At 38.5% G+C, this 17,643-nt stretch overlaps 1 protein-coding gene across 1 annotated transcript in view; it reads left to right on the forward strand.

Moving 5' to 3' along the window:
- TTC29 (tetratricopeptide repeat domain 29) overlaps positions 1-17,643 on the forward strand; it is a 301,390-nt gene that overhangs the window by 163,342 nt on the left and 120,405 nt on the right. The window contains exon 9 of the mRNA XM_049905435.1: positions 4,541-4,664. Within this exon, the coding sequence (XP_049761392.1) occupies positions 4,541-4,664 (124 nt within the window). The remainder of the gene's footprint in view (positions 1-4,540; positions 4,665-17,643) is intronic.

A 17,643-nucleotide genomic window follows, 5' to 3' on the forward strand; every position in this document is an offset into this window, starting at 1 on the left:
GTAGAGCATTCTTTTACCGATAAGAAAGGAAAAAAAAAAAAAGATACATTTGATGGTATCTGATACCTACAGAATAAACAACAAAAAATGTTAGTTTGTTGACTCTGCTTCCTAGAAAATAGAAATCAGGACTTTATGCAGCTGTCTGTTTCTCACAGTGTACTTTCATATGTAGTTTCTAATTCATTGCCTTATGAGAGATTTTCCAAAGTAATGCTTAACAAAACATGATATTCTCCTCTGCTAGTGGCAGATAATATCAATTAGGGAACCACGGACATGGTAGCCTTTTATTTCACTGAGAAATAGTAATAATAATAGTTGTCATTTACTGGATTCCCTACTATGTGCCAGAATATGTAACATATAGGTATATATAGCCCGTCACTGTGAGTTGGAAAATTATGTATGTGTATATATATATGCATAGGGTTGCTGAGTAAAAATTGACCCACTGGCAATGAGTTTTATATATATATATATAAAATATGTATATTATATATATAACTTTCTATATACATGTATATACTACGTGTTACAAGTTTTTTGCCAACCTTGCAACCCCCGAGCATGCTATTTTTTAAGTGCACTGTGCCAGTTTTTTTACATGTTGCTGACTTCAATTGACACTAAGAAGACATAATTAAACTATGAAATAAGCAGATTTAACATAACTCACTTAAGATGATCTGATAAGGTTTTCACATTCAACTGTTGAGCTAATGCACTGTAATTACCAACTTAAATGAATACAGACAAATGCATAGTTTGATTATTTATTTTCTGATTGCCAGGGGACTACAAAAATCAATCCATAACTTCTTGGCCACGGCTTATACCTTTATTATACAGTTATGATCAAAAGTAACACTTTCAGGATATTTTTATACACCTAAATAAGAGATTAAAGAGAATGAACAGAAAGATATAATTTACCTGTAATGTGGAAGAACTGTGGAGGCCAAAATTCACTTCTGGAAATGTCACAAGACATGCCCGGTATATACATGGGTGGGCTATGCCAGAACTATTTTACTTAAATTCATCATTTCCATGCGTTGTATGTGTGAGCACGTTATTTGCAAAAATGTGGTATATGTGTATATACATATATATAGACATAGATATATATACATATACACTTTTCTGTATACACAGCACATATATATATAACTTTTCAACTCAGGACAACTTATGGCCATTTTGAAAATGAGGAAACTTGAGAAAGGGTATAGATATGATCAAAGTTATTCAGCCAAGAGGCTGAGCTCAATCAGAGCCTAGTCTACTATGACTTTTAAATAATCTTATTTTTACAAACATACTAAAGCTCATATATGAAAATGAACATTGCCCCCATCAAATCTTGAGAGGTCATGCAGGTTGGTACCCCCAATCTGCCACTGCACATTTAAAATGAACTCCTTTGAAAGTGCCTTCTGAGCTGGGGCCTATTCTTTTGAATAGCCCCAGTGACAGCACTTCATTGTTCCAAAGGTGAATTTGATCTCTGGAAAGAGCCAGAAAAATCTGGAGTCACGTTTAGAAAATGGTAAATAATCTCTATAGGTAACTCCATGTTTTGGACAAGATTCATTAAACTACTTATGAATGCTTTATAGCAATCCAATGTGAGGAGGTTTCCGGAAGGGGCATTCCAAAAATGTCATCAGCCATCTTCAAAGGTAGCCACTTGGAAGGAACTGCACTCCTTTGCATACTAAGTGTGCCTGGCAATTGGAAATGTGGGTCTGGAGCACAGGGGGAAAAAAAATCAGGGCTAGAATAAAGATTTGCCAGACATCTGCATGAAGAAATTAGGCCATGTCATAGTAGTTTTTGAAATTGCTGATAGTAAGCCATTAGATGGAATGGAGAAGGAAGCCCAGGGCAGAACCCTGGAAAGAGGCAACTTTGGGTGGGCAGAAACCTCAAAGTTAGTGAGAGATACAGGGGGAGTACTGAGAGAAGTGAGAGTAACAGAGAAACCAAGGCTAGATGGTTTACCTGTAATATAGAAGGATTAGACTGTGAGACGCTCTTAGAGAGGAAAAACTGATTTTGAGAAAGAGGGGTTGGTTACACCAGTGAGTCCCAACCTATGTGTTGAACCCTGGGCAAGGGTGGAAGAGGGAGAGATGAAAAGCAAAGCCAGGGGTCTGTGAATCTGTAAGCATACTAAGCATTATTGTGTAGTTCATATTCCAAAGATGTCTCCCACAATACATATTGTAATTTTTAATGTATATAGATTCGTTGAAATCACCATTGTGTTTACTAGGATATGACTGCACATTCCTTTTGGCTGACTTTGGTTTTTGGTTGGTTGTTTTGTGTATGTGTGCATGTGGTTAGTACATATTCATGAAGAAATCTGCCATGTCAGCATTTTTTTACATGTGTAGTTCAGTGGTGACATTCATTACTTCCATCATGTGCAGCCATTGCCACTGTCCATTTCCACTGTCCATTTTCCATCACCCTTAACAGAAGCTGAGTGCCTCCTACTCAGTGACTCCCTCCTTCCCCTTGCTTTCCAACCCTGGTAACCACCATTAACTTTGGTCTCCGTGCATTTGCCTATTCTAGATATTTTAAGACTAAATTTACCCCTCGAACATTAGAGTTGCTCTTGTGAATATATTCCAATAAATGTACCCTAGGCTTGAAGCACTACATAGAATTCATGTTTTACCTATCACCATTAATTCCACATATGTACTTAAGTGTTAAGGAAACTTGGTGATGCTAATCGAAAGGCAGGCAGTTTGAACCCACAAGCCACGCCACAGCCGAAAGACGTGACAGTATGCTTCTGTAGAGATTCACAGCCTTGGAAACCCTATCGGGCAGTTCTCCTCTGTCCTACAGGGCCGCCGCGAGTCGGAATCGACTCGAAGGCTGTGGATTAATTATGTATTTACCTCTACAAATTGGCAGCAAAACTCTAAGGGCAGGGACCATATCCCCCAGCATCTAGCACATTCTAGAACATTTGATAGGCTGGCAAAGGTTTCTTAATGTTATTAAAATATCCAGGAGATAGGATTTACAGCCATGGGCTCCAACCACCCACATGGCTGGATGCTTTCACATCTGTCATGTGCCCTGCCTAAGTGTTTCCCTTCTCAAATTGTCAACCATCCTTTCATTCAAAAATATACAAATGCCTAATATTTGCCCAGCACTCTGCTAGAAATTGTGCCTTTCTCAGCATTTTGCCAGCATATGTAACACTTATGCCTGTGACCTTAGTGACACCTGAGATTTCACTGGTGAGTAACAAACTAGCATTAACATTCTATAAATGTTTTTAAGTTTTAAAAAAAATTACAGCTTTATTTAGATATTATTCATAGACCATAAGATTCATCCTTTTGGAGTATACAATTCAGTATGTTTTAGTATATTATGTGGCCCTGGTGGCGCAGTGGTTAAGAGCTCAGCTGCTAACCAAAAGGTCAGCAGTTCAAATCCACCAGCCGCTCCTTGAAAACCCTTTGGGGCAGTTCCACTTTGTCCTGTGGGGTCGCTGTGAGTCGAAATCAACTCGACAGCAATGGGTTTGGTTTTGGTTTGGTTTTAGTATATTCACAGACTTGTGCAACCATCACCATTATTTAATTTTAGAACATTTTCATCACTCCAGAAAGAAACCTATACCCATTAGCAGTCCCTCTCTATTCTCCCTCTCTCCCCAGCCTTTGGCAATCATTAATCTATTTGTCTCTATGGATTTGCCTATTCTGGACATTTAATGTAAATGGAATCAAATAAATTCGTGATCTTTTGTGACTGCCATCTCTCAGTTAGCATGTTTTCAAGGTTTACCTATGCCATAGCTTGTATCACTGCATTGTACATGTGTATTCTTTTTTATGGCTGAACAATATTCCATTGTACGGATAGATCACATTTTGTTTATTCATTCATCAGTTAATAGACATTGGGATTGTTTTCACTTCTTGGATAATATAAATAATGCTGCTATGAACATTCAGGCACAAGTTTTCAAGTGGATATGTTTTCAGTTCTCTGGAGTATATGCCGAGTGGAATTGCTGGGCCATGTGATAATTATGGAAACCCTGGTGGCGTAGTGGTTAAGTGCTATGGCTGCTAACCAAAAGGTCAGCAGTTCAAATCCCCCAGGCGCTCCTTGGAAACTGTATGGGGTAGTTCTACTCTGTCCTATAGGGTCGCTATGAGTTGGAATCGACTCAATGGCAATGGGTTTGGTTTTCTTGGTTTTTTATGGTAATTATATAAAGTTTTTGAGGCATTGCTAAATTATTATCCAAAGCAACTGCATGGTTTTGCATTCCCACCAGCAATGCATGAGGGCTTAAAGTTTTAAGTCTGGACTCACTGTATACTCCCACGAAGACAAGTCATATATTTATTAAATTAATATTTACTCTAATCTCATTATCCTAATGATTATCTTGCATTTTCTAAAGCAAAAACACAAAAGTATCTTCTTTTCACTGTGATATTAAGTGAGATGATACTCCAGTGGCTTTCTCTTTTATTTCTTCTAGCCGAGGAGAAATGGAGGAAGCAATTAAATATTTGAAAAAAGTTCTAAAAATTGTAAGAAACAATTTTCAAAACCTAGATATTGTGAGAGCAAGCACAATGCTTGGAGACATTTACAATGAAAAGGTAAGGATATGCATTTCTTGTTTTCAGGGAGAAATTGGCAAAGTTTTAAAATTCTATTCCCACTTGCTCCTCGCCCTCCCACAGGGTATCCTCCCAAATGGCCCAGAGTCCCTCTCCTGGATTGCAGGACTTAGCTAATGCACAAGGCAATGACTGGGAAGAGAAGCACCTCTTTCTTGCTCTTGTTCTTGTACCTGAGTAACATCCTGGGCACGGACACCACAAACTGCTAACCCTGATGAATATCTTCACAACCAATGCAGACTCTAAGTGATTTTGGAATTGGGATATGATTCAGACATTTAAGTTCAATAGAACTTTATTATAACCGTTGGCTCTTATCTGCTTACACTCACATTCATCTTCCTCACTTTAAATTCTTGTTTTATTAATCCAGCTGTGATAACTCCTCTAGGTTCCTCAGGAGAGGAAAGGACAATTCCAAGGGTAATTCTCAAGAAAAATACAAAATTTTAGCAACAGATTAGTTATGTAGGAAAAGACAGAGAAAAGAAAAAAAAATTCTAAAGTAAAAATACCTCACTCAAGAAATCATTATTTAGTGAAATGTATTCATCACAGTGGACTTTTGATTTGTTTTCTTCTGATTTTTATCTATTATAACTCACATTCTTCATTAGAAGTACTTCACCTGAAAAGGCTTGTTTTCCTAGTTATCAGTGATGTTTCGATTATGAATAGGAACTCTCGCTTCTTGGGGTGGTCATATTTTCAGACCATTTATACACATTGTCTTAATTTTTTTGAGAAGCTGTGTATGTTGTGATTAAAAACAGTAACTGAAACCAGGCTGTTTGGGTTAAAGCCCAGCTATTTCACTTACAAGGTCGTGACCTCAAGTTACTTCACTTCTAGTTGCCTCAATTTTCTTGCCTTACGAGGTTGTACCAAGGATTAAATTAAGATATGTGAAGTACTTAGAATGGTGCCTGATCAGAAGTAAGTGCTATATTGTTGCTGTTGTGGCCATTGAGTGGGTTCTGACTCATGGTGACCCCATGTGCTATGTAATGGTGAGCTATCACCATTCTAGAAACCCTGGTTGTGCAGTGGTTAAGAGCTACTGCAGCTAATCAAAAGGTTGGCAGTTCGAATCCACAAGGTGCTCATTGGAAGCCATATGGGGCTGATCTACTCTGTCCTATAGGGTTGCTATGAGTCAGAATCGACTAGATGAGAACGAGTTTCGCTTTTTTTTTTTTTTTTTTTTTATTATCATCATTGTCTCTCTTTTCCAGAGGGTCAGAGAGTTTAAGTAACTTACTCCAGGTCTCAAAGTTTCCAGATGACAATGATATTCAAACCCATACTCATAACCACTATATTATGCTATTTTTTGCTATAAAATTAATTTTGATAATTTCAGAATTGTTTAGGTTTTTATTAAGGAAAATGAGTTTGAAATTAAACTGAATGAAACTAATAATTCTCTAGTTCCTGCTATGGAAAGGTGTTTTCAAACAGCGTGCTTCATTTCTTTCTTTCTTATTCCCCTCTTTTTTGCTTATTTTCTCACATTGGCCTTTCTTCTCTCTGAATCTTTAAATTCACAATCTTTAAACCCTCTTTTCTTGTTTTCTCATTTTTTTTTATGTTTCAAGTTTATTTGAACCTTCAGTACATTATGCATTTATCCATGTATTATTAGTTTTTTTTAATTTTTTTATTGTACTTTAGATGCAGGTTTACAGAGCAGACTACTTTCTCATTAAACAATTAACACACAGATTGTTTTGTGACATTGATTGCCAACCACACAACATGTCAATACTCTCCCCTTCTTGACCTTGGGTTCCCCATTACCAGCTTTCCCGTCCCGTCCTGCTTTCTCATCTTTGTCCCTGGGCTGGTGTGCCCGTTTAGCCCCATTTTGTTTTATGGCCCTGTCTAATCTTTGGCTGAAGGGTGAACCTCAGGAGTAACTTCATTACTGAGCTATAAGGGTGTCTGGGGGCCATATTCTCAGGGTTTCTCTAGTCTCTGTCAGACCAGTAAGTCTGGTCTTTTGTGTGTGTGTGTGTGTGTGTGTGTGTGTGTGTGTGTGTGTGTGTGTGTGTGTGTGTGTGTGTGTGAGTTAGAATTTTGTTTTACAGTTTTCTCCAGCTCTGTCCAGGATCCTCTATCGTGATCCCTGTCAGAGCAGTCAGTGGTGGTAGCTGGGCACCATCTAGTTGTGCTGGACTCAGTCTGGTGGAGGCTGGGGTAGTTGTTTGTAGTCCATTAGTTCTTTGGACAAATCTTTCCCTTGTGTCTTTGGTTTTCTTCTTTCTCCCCTGCTCCAGATGGGTGATACCAGTGGAGTATCTTGGATGGCTGCTCACAAGCTTTTAAGACCTCAGATACTAATCACCAAAGTAGAATGTAGGACTTTTTTTTTGTAAACTATGTTATTTATACCAGTTGAGCTAGATATTCCCAGAGACCATGATCCCCACAGCTCTCAGCCCAGTAATTCAGTCCCTCAGGGAGTTTAGATGTGTCTGTGGAGCTTCCATGACCTTGCCTTGGATGAGTTGTACTGGCTTCACCCATATTGTGTACTGTCTTACGCTTCACCAAAGTTACCACTTATCTATTGTCTATTTAATGTTTTCCTTCCCCCTCTTACCTTGTAACCATCAAAGATTGTTTCTTTTTGTGCGTAAACCTTTTCTTGAGATTTTATAATAGTGGTTTCATACAATGTTTATCCTTTCGCTCAGCATAATGCCTTCCAGATTTATCCATGTCCTGAGATGTATCACAGATTCGTCATTGTTCTTTATCGTTGTATAGTGTTCCATTGTATGTGTGTATCATAGTTTATTTATCCATTCATCTGTGGATGGGCTTCTAGGTTGTTTCCATCTTTTTGCTGCTGTGAACAACACTGCAGAGAACATGGGTGTGCATATGTCTATTTGTGTGACAGCTCTTATTTCTCTAGGATATATTCCTAGGAGTGGGATTGCTGGGTTGTATGGTATTCCTATTTCTAGCTTTTTAAGGAAGTACCATATCATTTTGCAAAATTGTTGTATCATTTTGCATTCCCACTAGCAGTGCATACGAGTTCCAATCTCCCACAGCCTCTCCAGTATTTGTCATATTCTGTTTGTGTGTGTGTGTGTGTGTGTGTGTGTGCCAGTAGTGTGGGGGTGAGATGGTATCTCATTGTGGCTTTGATTTGCATTTCTCTAATGTCTAGCGATTTTGAGCATTTCCTCGTGTATCTGTTAGCCACTTGAATGTCTTCTTCCTGGAAGTGTTGTTCATATCCTTTGCACATAAACAACAGAACATCTAGAAAGAAACTCAACAAAGATACAGAAGATCTAAAGGCCACTATCAACCAACTTGACCTCATAGGCATATATAGAACACTCCAGCCAAAAGCAGCAAAATACACATTCTTTTCCAATGCTCCTGGAATGCTCTTCAGAATAGACCACATCTTGGGCCACAAAGTAACCCTCAACAAAATCAAAAACACTGAGATACTACAAAGTATCTTGCATAACCACAATGCCATCAAAGTAAAAATTAATAACAGGAGCAGCAAGGAAAAAATCAAATACATGGAAACTGAATAACACCCTGCTTAAAAACCACTGGATAAGAGAAGAAATTAAAAATGAAATTAAAAAACTCCTAGAATCAAATGAGAATGAAAACATATCATACTAAAACCTTTGGGGCACAGCAAAGGCAGTCTCATAGGTCAATTTATAGCAATAGATATACAAATCAAAACAGAAAAAAGAGACAAAATCAAAACATTAGCTATACAACTCAAACAAATAGAAAGTAAACAGAAAAAGAAGCCCACAGCCACCAAAAGAAAGGAAATAATAAAGATCAGAGAAGAAATAAATGAAATGGAAAAAGAATAGAAAGAATCAACAAAACGGAAAGGTGGTTCTTTAAAAGGATCAACAAAATCGACAAACCACTGGCCAAATTGACCAAAATAAATAAATAGATAAAAGAAGGAGAGGATGCAAATAACCCAAATAAGAAATGAAATGGGGGACATTACAACAGACCCAACTGAAATAAAAAGAATCATAGCAGAGTACTATGAAAAACTATATTCCAAGAAATTTGAAAACCTAGAGGAAATGCACAAATGTCTAGAAACACACTACCTACCCAAACTAACACAAGCTGAAGATGAAAATCTGAACAGATCCATAACAAGAGAAGAGATTGAAAAGGTAATTAAAAAAAACTCCCTCTCCCCCCGCAAAAAAAAAGCCCTGGCCCAGATAGCTTCACTGGAGAATTCTACCAAACATCTAGAGAAGAGCTTACTCTAATAGTTCTCAAAGTATTTCAGAACATAGAAATGGAAGGGACACTTCAGATTCATTCTATGAACGCATCATAACCCTGATAACCAAAACCAGGCAAAGATCTCACAAAAAAAGAAAATTATAGACCAATGTCTCTCATGAATATAGATGCAAAAATTATCAACAATAGTACACAATACTGGGGAAGCCAGCAGAACTTGTCCAAGGCAATGTCATGGAAGCTCCATAGACATATCCAAACTTCCCAAGGGACCAAATTACAGGGCTGAGGGCAGTGGTGAGCATGGTCTCTGGGAACATCTAACTCAATTGGCATAACATAGTTTATAAACAAAAAGTTCTACATTCTGCTTTCGTGAGTAGCATCTGGGGTCTTAAAAACCTGTGAGTGGCCATCCAAGATACTCCACTGGTATCACCCATCTGGAGCAAGGGAAAGTGAAGAAAACCAAAGACACAAGGGAAAGATTAGTCCAAAGAACTAATGGACTACGTAGTCGTCCACAGCCTCCACCAGACTGAGTCCAGCACAACTAGATGGTGCCCAGCTACCACCACTGACTGCTCTGACAGGGATCACTATAGAGGATCCTGGACAGAGCTGGAGAAAACTGTAAAACAAAATTCTAACACACACACACACACACACAAAAGACCAGACTTACTGGTCTGACAGAGACTGGAGAAACCCTGAGAGTATGGCCCCCAGACACCCTTATAGCTCAGTAATGAAGTTACTCCTAAGGTTCACCCTTCAGCCAAATATTAGGCCGGCCCATAAAATTAAACAAGACTAATTGGGCACACCAGCCCAGGGGCAAGGACTAGAAGGCAGGACGGGACAGGAAAGCTGGTAGAGGGAAACCTAAGGTTGATAAGGGGAGTGTGGACATGTCATGGAGATGGCAACCAGTGTCACAAAATAATATTTGTATTTTTAATGAGAAGCTAGTTTGCTCAGTAAACCTTTATCTAAAGTACAATAAAAAAATTTAAAAATTATCAACAAAATTCTAGCCAATAGAATTCAGCATCATATCAAAGAAGTAATACACCACGACCAAGTGGGATTCATACCAGGTATGCAAGGATGATTCAACATTAGAATATCAATCAGCATAATCCACTACATAAATAAAATCAAGGAATCATTTCAATCAATGCAGAAAAGGCGTTTGACAAAGTCCAACACCCATTCCTGATAAATCTCTCCATAAAATAGGTATAGAAGGGAAATTCCTCACATAGTAAAGGGCGTCTATACAAAACCAACAGCCAACATCATTCTTAATGAGAGAGGCTGAAAACATTCCCCTTGAGAACAGAAATAAGACAAGGTTGCCCTTTATCACTACCCCTATTTAACATTGTGCTGGAAGTCCTAGTTAGAGCAATAAGGCAAGAAAAAGAAATAAAGGGCATTCAAATTGAAAAAGAAGAAGTAAAACTGTCCCTTGTGGTTGATATGATACTATACATAAAAAAATTAAAAAAAAAATACTATACATAGAAAACCCAAAAGACCACAAGAAAACCACTGGAGCTAATAGAAAGATTCAGCAGAGTAATGGGATACAAGATAAACATACAGAAATCATTTGGATTCCTATACACCAATAAAGAGAACTAAGAAAAGTAAATCAGGAAAACAATACCATTTATAGTGGCAGCTAAAAAAAAAAAAAAACTTAGTAATCAATCTAACCAGGAATGTAAAAGACCTATACAAAGAAAACTACAAAACATTACTGCAAGAAACCAAGAGAGACCTACATAAATGGAAAAACATACCATGCTCATGGATAGGTAGACTTAACATTGTGAAAATGTCAATTCTACCCAAAGCAATCTATAAATACAACTTTATACGGAAAGGAAAGAGGCCCTGGGTAAGTAAAGCACTATTGAAGAAGAAGAAGAAAGTAGGAGGACTTGCATTACCTGACCTCAGAACCTACTATACAGCTATGGTAGTCAAAACAGCCTGGCATTGGTACAATGACAGACACATTGACCAATGGAAGAGAATTGAGAACCCAGATGTAAATCCATCCACCTACAGTCACCTGATCTTTGACAATGGCCTAAAGTCCATCAGATGGGGAAAAGACAGTCTTTTTAACAAATGGTACTGGCAAAACTGGATGTCCATCTGCAAAAAATGAATCAAACCCATACCTCACACCATACACAAAAACTAATCAGAAATGGATCAAAAACCTAAATATAAAACCAAAATCTGTAAAGATCGTAGAAGAAAAAATAGGGTCAACTCTAGAGGTGCTAATACACAGCATTCACAGGATATAAACCATACCTAACAACACACAAACACCAGAAGATAAGCTAGATATGTGGTATCTATTAAAAATTAAACACTTCTAAGGTTTTTTCTGGGGCTCATCAAAAGACTTCACCAAAAGAGTAAAAAGAGAACCTACAGACTGAGAAAAAAAAAAAATGGCTATGACAAATCCGACAAAGGTCTAATCCCTAAAATCTACAGCAAAATCTAATACCTCTACAACAAAAAGACAAAAATCCTCTTTTCTCTTGCCCATCTCAGCCTCTTTCTTCTATTCTTCTTCCTTAACCGCCACCTGGCTCCCTTGATTTCTGTTTGCTGTTGTTTACCTTTTAAGGATGCAGCAGTGAAAAAAAAACAGATAAAGCCCATACCTTCCCGAGGCTTACAGCCTAATACAGGAACTTATCCTACAGTGGCAGAATTTACATTCCTAGTAAAAACCTATAGTCTTATATTTAAAAGGCTTGTTCTTCAAAAAGAAGTGCAAAAAGCACAAATTGTTATATTCTACCACCAAACAACACCTCAAACTCAGTCTTTTACTGTAATACGAATACTGAGTATCAGGCTATGCTTTCATTACAGAAATCATAAGAAAAATTTTAAAAAATGAATCTTTCTGAGGAATAATATTTTTATACAACATTTTCGTAACATTTTTTGCCAAGAGTTTGTATCTCATCAATATGTATTTTATTACCTGATTTTTAATTCTTAAAAAAGAGCTTAGTATCAAAAGGTTCAAAATTAAAACCAAATCCATTGCCTTTGAGTTGATTCCAACTTATAGCGACCATATAGGACAGAGTAGAACTGCCCCCATAGGGTTTCCAAGGAGCGGCTGGTGAATTTGAACTGCCTACCTTTTGGTTAGCAACCGAGCTCTTACCCACTGCACCACCAGAGCAGATTAGAGACATGAAACAATATCCAAAAGCTGTGTCAACTGCCTGAAGGTAATTTTCAACAGTTTACCCCTATTCTGATATAAAATTTGGATGTTCCAAGTGTATTCATGCTATCATGACAGCCTTCAAATGTATAAGTTGATTAATACACCTTAATGATTCTGACCAGACGAGTTACAGAGTGACATCAAGGACATCATACGTGAAGAAAGTAAGAGATCATTATAAAGACAGGAAAGAAAGAAAAGACCAGAATGGATGTCAGAAAAGGCTCTGAAACTTGCTGTTGAATGTCAAGTAGCTAAAGCAAATGGAAAAAATGATGAAGAAAAAGAGCTGAACAGAAGATTTAAAAGGGCGGCTAGAGAAGACAAAGTAAAATATTATAATGACATGCACAAAGATCTGGAGATAGAAAACCAAAAGGGAAGAACATGCTTGGCATTTCTCAATCTGAAAGAACTGAAGAAAAAATTCATGCCTTGAGTTGCAATGCCGAAGGATTCTATGGGGAAAATATTAAACGATGTAGGAAGCATCAAAAGAAGATGGAAGGAATACACAGAGTCACTGTACCAAAAAGAATTGGCAAGTTTCAACCATTTCAGGAGGTAGCATATGATCAGGAACCCGATAGTACTGAAGGAAGAAGTCCAAGCTGCAATGAAGGCATTGGTAAAAAACAAGGCTCTAGGAATTGATGGAATATCAACTGAGATGTTTCAACAAATGGATGCAGCACTGGAGGTGCTCACTCGCCTATGCCAAGAATTTTGGAAGACAGCTGCCTGGCCAACCAACTGGAAGATAGAAACTGGAGATAGAAAACCAAATAGGCACATATTTGTGCCTATTCCCAAGAAAGGTGATCCAATCAAATGTGAAAATTATTTGAACAATATCCTGAATATCACACACAAGTAAAACTTTGCTGAAGATCATTCAAAAGTGGCTGCAGCAGTACGTCAATAGAGAACTGCCAGAAAGTCAAGCCAGATTCAGAAGAGGACGTGGAACCAGGGATATCATTGCTGATGTCAGATGGATCCTGGCCGAAAGCAGAGAATACCAGAAAGATGTTTACTGTATTTTGTTGACTATGCAAAGGCATTTGACTGTGTGGATCATTACAAATTATGGATGACATTGCAAAGAATGGGAATTCCAAAACATTTAATTGTGCTCATGAGGAACCTGTACGTAGATCAAGAGGCAGTCATTTGGATAGAACAAGGCGATACTGTGTGGTTTAAAGTCAGGAAAGGTGTGCATCTGGGCTGTATCCTTTCACCATGCTTACTCAATTTGTATGCTGAGCACATAATCCAAGAAGCTGGACTATATGAAGAAGAACAGGGCATCATAATCGGAGGAAGGCTCATTAACAACCTGTGATATGCAAATAGCACAACCTTGCTTGCTGAAAGTGAAGAGGACTCGAAGCACTTACTGATGAAGACCAAAGACCACAGCCTTCAGTATGGATTGCACTCAACATAAAGAAAACAAAAACCCTCACAACTGGACCAATAAACATCATCATGATAAAAGGAGAAAAGATTGAAATTGTCAAGGATTTCATTTTACTTGGATCCACAATCAACACCCATGGAAGCAGCAGCCAAGAAATCAAAAAATGTATTGCATTGGGCAAATCTGCTGCAAAGGACCTCTTTAAAGTTTTGAAAAGCAAAGATGTCAGCTTTAAGACTAAAATGCACCTGACCCAAGCCATGGTGTTTTCAATTGCCCCACATGCATGTGAAACCTGGAGGATGAATAAGGAAGATCGAAGAATTGATGCCTTTGATTGGGGTGTTGGCAAAGAATATTGACAATACCATGGTCTGCCAAAAGAACAAAACAAATCTGTCTTGGACAAAATACTATCAGAATGCTCCTTAGAAGCAAAGATGGCAAGAGTATGTCTCACATACTTTGGACATGTTATCAGGAGGGATCAGTCCCTGGAGAAGGACATCATGCTTGGTAAAAAAGAGGAGGACACTCGATGAGATGGATTGACACAGTGGCAGCAACAACAGGGTGAAGCATAGCAAGAACTGTGAGGATGGTGCAGGATCAGGCAGTTGTTTCATTCTATTGTACTTAGGGTCACTATGAGTCAGAATCAACTCGACAGCACCTAACAACAATGATTCTTTATATTTTAATATGATAAATGATCTTTGATAAATAGTATAGTAATAAGGTCCATGAGTGGCACAAAGGATTAAGCTCTGAACAACACCTAAGGGTTGGCGGTTCAAATCTACTCAGAGGCATCTGAGAAGACAGATCTAGTGATCTGCATCCAAAAGTCACAGCCTTGAAAACCCTAGGGAGCAATTATACTCTGCATACACAGGGTCGCCATGAGTCAGAATCGCTTAGATGGCAACTAACAATAGCAACTTTAAGTAAATAATACTATAACAGGATTTTTATAGCATCATAAACCTCAGAACAATGCTTGATTTGTAACATTCCATTTTTGTGCATTACTGTGATTCTTTCCAGATACTCCCTTAAGTAAAACAAAAAATCCACTTCTCGGACAGACTCTGACCTGTTAAATAGCTACTAAGAGTATGATTTGAAAAGGTATTAGACAGGACAAAGTTGATTTATTAATACTAAACCAAAAAACCAAACCTGTTGCCGTTGAGTCGATTCTGACTCATAGTGACCCTATAGGACAGAGTAGAACTGCCCCATAGGGTTTCCAAGGAGTGGCTGGTGGATTTGAACTGCCGACCTTTTGATTAGCAGCCATAGCACTTAACCACTACACCACCAGGGTAAGTGCTTGTTCATTTTCTCTTTCTCATTTTTTTGAGACAGATTGATAGCCTTATGATATCTTGAATTTCCTTCTAGTTCCAAAAAGCCATTTCCTAGGAAAATCTTGACAATGAATTATTTCATGTCCCTACTTTTTATGGATGTTTCCTAATTGTGTTATTTTGTTCCAGTTGCGCAGTTAAAGAATTCCATGAGCTATTTGTAGAAGCTACTGGAAACCATGGTGGCATAGTGGTTGGAAACTCTGTAGGGCAGTTCTACTCTGTCCTGTAGGGTCACCATGAATCAGACTCGACTTGACGGCAATGGGTTTGGTTTTTTTGGTTTTATTTGCACCAGATGCTATTTATTAAGCTTTGTCTGTGAAATAACCTGTAGCCAGGTAAAGAGGCCTTACCCCGAAGTAAATGCCCAACTGAATTTGAATCTGAGCTCGGTAACTTGTTAATTATGATCTTGGGCAAGTTGATTTTCCAATCCTCAGTTTCCTTATCTTTCAAGATACACTGAAGAGTAGTTATATAAGGTTTTTTGTTTGTTTGTTTTTAATATATATGGCATCTAGGAGAGTTCCTGGCACGTGTTGGGAACACAATAACACTTAGCTTCTTAAAATCTCAAGCTCAGATCTCTCAACTCCAAACCATATCCCACTGCCTACGTAACATCTTTACTTAGATCACATCAGACATCACCTATTAAAAACCAACTCATCATCTTTTCCCTAAATTCTATTCCTCTAACAATTTAATGTCCAACCATGATAGAATGTAATTCTGGAATTTTCTGAACAACCTTCCCTTCTCAATCTATGAACCCTCATCATCTGACCTCATCCAGGCCCATGGCTTTAAATACCATCCATATGCTGATGACTCTCAAATTTGTGTCTCCAACCCTGACTTGTCCTCAGAACTCCAGACTTGTAAAGTCAACTTCCTACTTGGCATCTCCACCTGTATGTATGTCCAATGTTGTTGTTATTCATTAACGTTGACTTGGCTCAGACTCATGGCGACCCCATGCACAATAGAATGAAACATTGCCTGGTCCCGCACCTTCTTGATGATCTTTGATACGTTTGAATCCATACTTGTGGCTAATGTGTCAGTCCACCTTGTTGAGGATTTCCTTTGTTTTCACTGACGCTGTACTTTACCCAACATGATATCCTTTTCTAGGGATTGGTCTTTCCTGATGACATGTCCAAAGTAAGCAAGATGAAGTTTCACCATCCTCACTTGTAAGGCACATTCCAATTTTACTTGTTTTAAGACTGATTTATTCCTTCTTCTGGCAGTCCCTGGTATATTCAATATATTTCACCAACATCACAGTTCAAATAGGTCAGTTCTTCTTTGATGTTCCATTTTCACTGTTCAGTTTTTGCACACATAGGAGACCTATTGAAAAGACCATGGCTTGGGTCAGGGGCACCTAAGTCATCAAATGACAGCCTTTGCTTTTTAGAAATTTAACATGGCCTGAACACAACTCTTGATTCCTCCTCCCTTAGACTCCTCCTCCCCCAGCTTTCTCATCTTAATAAATGGAAACATTATCCATCAACCCAGTCGCTCAAGACAAAAATCTGGATATTCTTCGATATCTTCTCTCCCTCCTGCTTCATATCCTATCCCAATGCAAACCCTGACCATTATGCCACCAAAACATACCTCAAATGCATCCACTTCTCTCTATCTCTGCTACTAGCACATCACTTTATGACACTATGTTGTCTCTCTCAGATGGTTGCAGTAACTGCCTCACCTGTTTCCCTACGTACACTCTTCCTCCTTCTGATCCAGTCATCACACAGTGGTGTGAAAAAAGTAATCTTTTTAGTTTTTTAATCAAATCCTGTTACTTCTCTGCTTACAACCTTTCCTGTACTTCCCATTGTTCTGAGAATATACATAAACCCCAGTCCTGCGGAGCCCTGGTGGCACAACAGTTAAGCACTCTGTTGCTACAAAGGCTGATGCTCTGCAAGAGAAGGAACTAGCAACCTGCTCCTGTAAAGATTACAGCCTAAAACACCATAGGGGACAGCTCTACTCTGTCACGTGGGGTCACTATGAGTCAAAATTGACATGGCAACACATAACAAAAATCCCCGTCCTGAAATAGTCTATACGACATGGTCCCTGCCTCTGTCTCTGACCTCATTGCCTCCTCCTCATCTCATCCACTCCACCATAGCCCACGGACTTTTCTGGAGTTCTTCAAACATACCAAGCTTGTTTCTGCCTTGGGACATTTGCTTTAACCAGAATATTCTCCTATTTAAACTTCACATTGCTGACTTCTTGTCGTTCAGACCCAGCTAAATGCCACATTTCCACAGAAGCCTTCTGTCATGGATTGAATTATGCCCCCCCAAAAATATGTATATCAATTGGACTGGGCCATAATTCCCGGTATTGTATGATTTTCCTATATGTTGTAAGTCCTGTCTCTGTGATATTAATGAGGAAGGATGGGCAGCAGTTGTGTTAGTGAGGCAGGACTCAATCGATAAGACTGGATTGTGTCTTGAGGCAGTCTCTTCAGATATAAAAGAAAGAAGCAAACTGAGAGACAGGGGGACTTCATACCACCAAGAAAGCAGTGCCAGGAGCAGAGTGCATCCTTTCAACCTG

This window comes from Elephas maximus, chromosome 13 (genome assembly GCF_024166365.1).
Source record: "Elephas maximus indicus isolate mEleMax1 chromosome 13, mEleMax1 primary haplotype, whole genome shotgun sequence".
Lineage (NCBI taxonomy): Eukaryota > Metazoa > Chordata > Mammalia > Proboscidea > Elephantidae > Elephas > Elephas maximus.